The sequence below is a fragment of the Triticum dicoccoides genome, chromosome 7B (genome assembly GCF_002162155.2).
Source record: "Triticum dicoccoides isolate Atlit2015 ecotype Zavitan chromosome 7B, WEW_v2.0, whole genome shotgun sequence".
Classification (NCBI taxonomy): domain Eukaryota; kingdom Viridiplantae; phylum Streptophyta; class Magnoliopsida; order Poales; family Poaceae; genus Triticum; species Triticum dicoccoides.
This window is the reverse complement of record NC_041393.1, coordinates 521540721-521547121: the sequence shown is the minus strand read 5'-3', so window position 1 is coordinate 521547121 and position 6401 is coordinate 521540721. Positions and strand designations below refer to the sequence as shown.

The following is a 6401-nucleotide window of genomic DNA, read 5'->3' as shown; positions in this document are numbered from 1 at the left end:
AATGATGTTCGTTAAATGGGAGAAGATTCATGTCGACTACGAGACACTTGTGTTGACTTCGTCAATTAAATTTTATGTGGGCTCGGTAACTCAAATGAGGTGTTTGTAAAGGTAGTGTGTGTTCTTAGAGGTGGGGAGTGTATGTGCCGATTGAAAAAAAAATGCAACTTTTTCTCTTCTCTTTGCAACCAGTGTGGAGCCAAAGCTAGCCGTGGAACACGGAGGTAGACGCTGCACACTGCACGCACAGTGTTGACGCGTCTCCATCTCAAACTGAGCTGGTGGGAGGTCTCCCCTCTGCCGTCACATCCCAGATTCACCCCTTCTCCTCGTTGCTTTCAGCCGGCTTGCCCTCCTTCCTCCCCAGCAGTCTCCCCAGTCTCCCCTCGTCGCCAGCCCCGCCGCCGCAGCCGCCGGTACCCCACACCCCGGGAGAAGGAGGTCGTCTCCTCCGTCCTCTCCTCCGCTGGGCTCGCGGGGAGCGAAGATCCGCCCGGACGCGGGTCCTCTTGCTGGTAAGCAAAGCCCTAGCACGCGTTGACTGCTGTTCCTTTGCCTCCTGTCTTCTCCCCAGATCTTTGTTCTCCATGGCCGATCTCAGCTGAACCCAATCCCGTTTCCCCCCATGTAATTTGGTGTGGATTGACCCAACTTATAGCAGTATACTTTCCGCAGATTTCGGGGGTTGTTCTCTTGCCGCGGCGAGTTTCGAGGATGATGAGCTAAGAAGGTATAGCTCGTGCAAGCCGCCGCGCCTTTGTTGTTTCTGATAAACCACTGAGCAGGCGAGAGTCTTGCTTGAGGTGGTAGTGAGAGATGGATGCAGTGTCCGAGGTTGCCGATGCCATGGGTGCATTGGGCGTTGACAGTGGGGCGAGCCAGAAATTTCTGCCCAAAGATAGTCCAGACAGCGAAGAGTTGGCCGATGTGGCGCTTTCGGGCGAGAGTGAGGTGATCAATCCACCTGAAGAGGTGGGTGGGGAAGCCACCTCGCCATCGGAGGACATAAAGTCGCAACCGGAGGACATAAAGGCCCGTGTTCCCAAGGTGAGAGCTTGCCATGTTGATACATTGCCCTTGCTGAGATCTCATATAGATGGTTTGGTGATAATTTTGTGCTTTCTGCCATTTTCATGTGTTCTAGGGAAGCCAAAGCCGTTCCCCTAAGGTTACCAAATCACAGCGCCAGAGCCCACGGAGCGGCGATAAGAGTCAAGCTAAGAAAAACACTCCGAGTTCTCCGTCCACTAAAGCACCCATTGCAAGAGTGTCTGATCCAGATTTAGTTGATAGCTCTTCAAGCAATGGTGATGCTGATGTTAAGAAAGTACGTTCATTTCTTAGTTCCATTCCCCTATTACTTGGATATTGCATACACATTTTTATAGTGCTGTAATGCAAAACTCTTTGTTGCCCAATATGAGGATGCAACGGTATGTCTAATGCATTTTGATCTTACTAGAATTGATTGGTCTGTTTTGATTCAGAAGGCGGAAAAGAGCAATTCTCGACCAGTTGCTAAGGAGAGCTTACCGTTCGAGGATTCAAAGTATGTTGCTTGTTTGTTCTTGTGTGTATGGTTCCTTAGTTGTATCTGTTTTATGGATTTAACATCCGCAATCTCTGTGCCCAATTATGGTAGGTTGCACTCTTTGTAAACTGATTAATATGAGTGAAAACAAGTCTCTGTTTATGGTACAGCTGGGACAGTTAGTTTTTTAGTAGCACAAGTGAGTTAGTAAGGAAAATGGTTTTTCATACCATAAAGGGTCTGATCCTCAAACTATGCGGAGCCGAAAAGGATTGCATTCATGCTTAGTGTCCTTTTATTTGTTAGATTACTTTTTGTTTGCTGCCGTGCAACCAAATTTTTTAGAAGTGATTCTTGTTGCCATATTGACAAGTGTCGTCTCAATACATTTTGCATCTATAAAACCTGAAGCACTAACTGCATACTCAATTGGATACTGTCATCTTTAGCCTTTGGACGAGTCTAGCTATATACTTTCTCTCCTAATGCACTTAGATATAACCACCCTCTAAATGCATTCTCCATCTGTGAAGCCTTAAACAGTTAAACTCCTTTCTGTATTGTCAACTTTAGCATGTGCACAAGTCTAGCTAATTCCTTTCCTTCAAAAAACTTATTTTTTTCCGTAAACCCTTGTACTACTTACCTATTGCATTTACATTAATAAAATAGTTTCTTACAGTCATATTCTCCATTCAAATACAGGGAGAAGAGGAAAATTCAGAAAGCATCTAACCAACGTGTCGTAAAAAACGATGAAGAATCTAATTGTGAAAAAGTAAAACCTCAGAAGGTTGGCAGCACCCCTTCATATGGGTTTGCCTTCAAATGCAATGAGAGAGCTGAAAAGAGAAGGGAGGTAAGTTGTTCTTACATAACTTTTACGACTTCTCATTTTTTTTAATCTCATGCCTTTGCTTACCCATTTTGCAATCAAGTAGTTCTACTCGAAGCTCGAGGAGAAGATCCATGCACAGGAATTGGAGAAAAACAACATGCAGGCAAAATCAAAGGTCCGTATTCTTATTTGTCATTTCCTCAAAATAAATCCATGATTTTTTGTACGGTCCATTGTAATAGTGTTAGCTTTATTTGTTTGTTTATCACCGTGCAGGAAATGGAAGAAGCTGAACTCAGACAGCTACGGAAAAGTTTGAATTTCAAGGCAGCACCGATGCCCAGCTTTTACAAGGAACCACCAGCTCCCAAGGTTGAGTTGAAGAAGGTAACCGTCTTGACCCCTGCTCTGGGAGAGCTTCCCCTTCTATTCTGTCAAGCGAATCAAGAACTGAATCGGTCGCAACCAGCCTTGTAGACCTTATTAATATATTTGCAACCTGTATAACTGTGCAAGCAGCGAACTCCTGAATGCAAACTTTTCTTTGCTGTCTTGTGGAAACTTAAGTCTTGCTACAATACCTTCATATATAACCAAGAATACTGTAATTGTTTTTTATCAATACTTGGATTACATAAGAATAACTTGCATTGACTGCACTTACTACACCTAAATTGTGATTCCAGTAGTGCTGCCTTGCTGGTAGCTTCATGTATATATGTCATGATGGTAAATCACAAAAGACAGCCGGGAGGATGGCTGGGTTGCATGGCTAATCAGGGAGAGGGTTAGATGAAGTGGACAGGACATACACTGTAGTTCTTCCTACTTAACGAAAATAGATGCACCAAGGTGCTGGCCCTAACAACCGAATCGAAACAAATTTCATATCCAAGGAAATATCTTATCTCTAATTGGCTGAAGGCTGAAGCTAAGGGTTATCTTATCTCGAAATGATACTATTCCCAACTAAAAGATAAAATGGATTATCTCTAGCACATGGGTGACCAACCCACATCACGTACAGCTGTCACATGGTTATGCATGACTACTTCGTTCAAGAATTCTGGAGAACGTTCTATTTGCAGCCAATTTTTCCATGCCGAAAGTACTATTTTCTGTAGCTAGTGCAGTTGTACTGTAGGTGATGGTTACTTCAGCAGCTGTTTAGGAGATTCCATTTCTTGTAGATATTATGCAAGTTTTTTGGGTGTTTAATTACTAAAATGAAAATCTCCATCACCACATGATCCATGTCTCTTGCCACTATGTTTGAGTAAACCTGAAACTCAGTTGATTACTTGATTTACCTCTTTGATGAGTTCGTGCAAGTTGACCATCGCTAATTATTATGCAGTTAACTGTTAACAGTGTTTGAAAAATGGACCAGTTGTTTTCCTGGTACACAGGTGGTTCAAGTTTTCTACCATGTTTTGCACTAGCAGTTTTACCTGGCAACATGTCAAATATTAATGCTTATTGGTGTGTCCTAGCTTCTGAAGAATACTACTTATTTACTGCTATTCATCTAGGTCCCTACCACCAGACCTCGATCACCAAAGCTTGGTCGCTCAAAGAACACAACCTCAGCAGGCACAGCAGTAAGTACCAATCCTTCAAGCCGTCCAGTTCGTCTGAGCCTCGACCAAAGGGCCTCCCAGAACAGCGCCAAGACAGCAGCACCTGCTCCGAAGAAGTCCCAACGGAAATCTCTCCCCAAATTGCCGTCAGAGCAGACAGGTTCTGTTGACATTGCAACTTCTATATCTTCTGCAGAACAGCTAGAAATTAGCAAGTCAACTGCGGATCCCATCCGGACGCCAATCCGCGCTCAAGTTACTCCAGACGACCATGTGCTCCACGCATAGAAAACAGTCGACCCCAGTCTCTCGGAAAGCTGAGAGTCATGCCTCAGCGTCCCATATCTGCATTTTTGTTATTTGGGTAGTGAACTTCTGGCTGGTATCATGTGCTTGAATTAGTGTGACCACCTGGAGTTTGAAGCATGGCAAGCAGCCAATGTACTGTTTATCTTCTCAGTTTGTGTTGTTTTTCAAACAGTACAAGGGAGTGGTGTTATTTGTAGTTAGTAACATTTCCATATGACTACCTTGTATTTCCAGGTCGTGAGACTTCTTTTCCCCGCATGCGCTTTCCCTCGTCTTCTTTACCGCAAAATTTGCACCAATTTTGTGATGAACTTGGTGCATTCAGTGTAATTTTGTATTCTGTTCCTAAATGGAAGATGGATCTGCTTCTGCTGAACTGCTGGGACAATCGGTTTTGGCAATTACTGTAATTCACAAGTGGTACATACACTACATACACCATGCTATCAGGAACATTCTACATGTACAAGCACAGCAAAACCTTATTAGGCCACATATTTATCCTGCAGTGCTGCAGATCCTACCAACCTTAGAAGCGCACTGCTCTTTCCAGATTCATTTTGCACACTACATATTTAGCCGGACTTGGTTTATTTAGTTTACCAGCTGCTGCGACCCGGCCGGCGACGGCAGTGGCGGCGGCTTCCCTCGGGAGGCCACCGTGATCGTGGCATGTCGCTCTTCCTTGCAGAGTTCCAGATGCAGTTTGTTTACTGGCAGTGAGATTGGCTCTTCGTCTAAGATGCCGCTCTGATGGAGGATGGCTGCGCTGCCCCATAGAACGGCGGCGACCCCGCCGGAGGCTGCCCGTCGTTGAGATTGTCTTCCTCCTCGGCGTCCCACAGGAACCCGGCGTAGGATCCCAGGACATAGCTGCAAGAGAAGCAAAGCAAGAAAATGTCACGCATGCCAAGCAAGCAAGCAATGAAGTGGCGCGCTGAGCTAGCTGACTGACTGACCAGTCGTCGGGCGCGGCCTGGACGGCGCGGTTGTAGTAAGCGTCGGCGCGCTCGGCGTCGCGGCTGGTCTCCCAGACGAGGCCCGCGTACATCGCCAGGGCGTCGCCGTCGCCGGGGTTGGCGACGATGGCGCGCTCGTAGTACTCCTGCGCCCTCGCCGCGTCCCCCTGCACCTCCTTGAGGAACCTGGCGTAGTTCCCCAGCGGCAGCGAGTTGCCCGGGTTGGCCCTGATCATCCGCCGGTAGTGCGCGTCGGTGGCGCCGCGGTCACCTCCGTCGCCGTCGCCGTCCCCGTCTCCTCCACGGCCGCCCTGCCAGCCGCCGCACACCTTCCCGCGCCCGCCGCCTCCCCCGACGCCCTCGAGGAGCGCCAGGGTTCCGCCACCGGTTGCAGCCTCCTCGTCCCGCCCCACGGCCGCGTCCAGCCCCGCGCTCGTCAGCAGCCGGCGCAGCGGCACGGCCGCCACCCCGACCCCGACCACGTCCTCGTCCTCCTGCTGCGCCTCCTCCTCGTCTTCCTCGAGCAAAGCGGACGCGGACGAGCTCCTCGCGGCCGGGAGCGACACGGGCGCCAGCAGATCGGCCTCGGACAATGCGCGGCACAACGCCCCCTGCTGCCTCGGCCCGTGATGCCCCGCCGGCGACGCCACCGCGAGGTGCCTGTGGCCCACTACATGGTCCACCGCTGCGGCCGCCGGCACGCGCGCCGCGTTGAGCAGCGGCGAGGACGCGCTCCGCAGCAGCATCACGCCCACCCGCGGTCTACCCTCTCCCTCTGCCGCACCCTCACCCCGGAGAGAGAGAAAAATATCTCAGGCGGACTGGCAGTGTACGGGCGAGTGCGTCGCGTCACTCACCGACTGACACTGCGGGCACGGCTGGCGCGCGAATATATAAATCCGGCGGCCGGGCCGAAGAGGCACGTGATGAACGCCGACGTGTAGGGCCTCGACTGGGCGTGAGCGGGTGCGCAGCGGGGCCGGCGGGTCCACCGCGGTGGTTGCCGTCGGAGCGGGGGCGGGGGCGGGTAGGAAGGAAGGGTCGGGGGCGACGGACGGACGGTATGAGCTCCGGGCTAGGCGACACAGCGCGGGGTGGTGGACGAGCGCGACGGCTCACGGCGTAACCCGCGGCTGGCTGGTCCGGTGACCCGGTCTGTGGGCAGCCATTACTGTGGACGTCCG

At 50.1% G+C, this 6401-nt stretch overlaps 2 protein-coding genes across 2 annotated transcripts; one reads left to right on the top strand and one right to left on the bottom strand.

The window, feature by feature from the left end:
* The first annotated feature begins 266 nt into the window (after window positions 1-266).
* Window positions 267-4513, top strand: LOC119342099 (protein WVD2-like 5). The gene is made up of 8 exons (XM_037613937.1): window positions 267-515; window positions 676-1047; window positions 1145-1327; window positions 1488-1549; window positions 2237-2390; window positions 2473-2544; window positions 2646-2756; window positions 3902-4513. Exons 2-8 carry the CDS (start codon window positions 817-819, stop codon window positions 4235-4237), a joined length of 1149 nt encoding a protein of 382 aa, XP_037469834.1. The 5' UTR covers window positions 267-515; window positions 676-816; the 3' UTR covers window positions 4238-4513.
* Window positions 4514-4635: 122 nt separating this feature from the next.
* Window positions 4636-6189, bottom strand: LOC119342100. Its single transcript, XM_037613938.1, has 2 exons — window positions 5218-6189; window positions 4636-5131 (listed from the first exon to the last, which is right to left on the bottom strand). The coding sequence occupies exons 1-2, from the start codon at window positions 5961-5963 to the stop codon at window positions 4996-4998; spliced, it is 882 nt and encodes a 293-aa protein (XP_037469835.1). The 5' UTR covers window positions 5964-6189; the 3' UTR covers window positions 4636-4995.
* Between the last annotated feature and the right edge of the window lie 212 nt (window positions 6190-6401).

Bases quoted from the DNA above. Each gene is read 5' to 3' on its own strand.
- LOC119342099 (XM_037613937.1), top strand. From the start codon at position 817: ATGGATGCAGTGTCCGAGGTTGCCGATGCCATGGGTGCATTGGGCGTT. The intron at 1,550-2,236 runs GTATGTTGCTTG...ATTCAAATACAG, and splicing joins TTACCGTTCGAGGATTCAAA to GGAGAAGAGGAAAATTCAGA. The intron at 2,391-2,472 runs GTAAGTTGTTCT...GCAATCAAGTAG, and splicing joins GAGCTGAAAAGAGAAGGGAG to TTCTACTCGAAGCTCGAGGA.
- LOC119342100 (XM_037613938.1), bottom strand. From the start codon at position 5,963: ATGCTGCTGCGGAGCGCGTCCTCGCCGCTGCTCAACGCGGCGCGCGTG. The intron at 5,132-5,217 runs GTCAGTCAGTCA...CTTCTCTTGCAG, and splicing joins CAGGCCGCGCCCGACGACTG to CTATGTCCTGGGATCCTACG.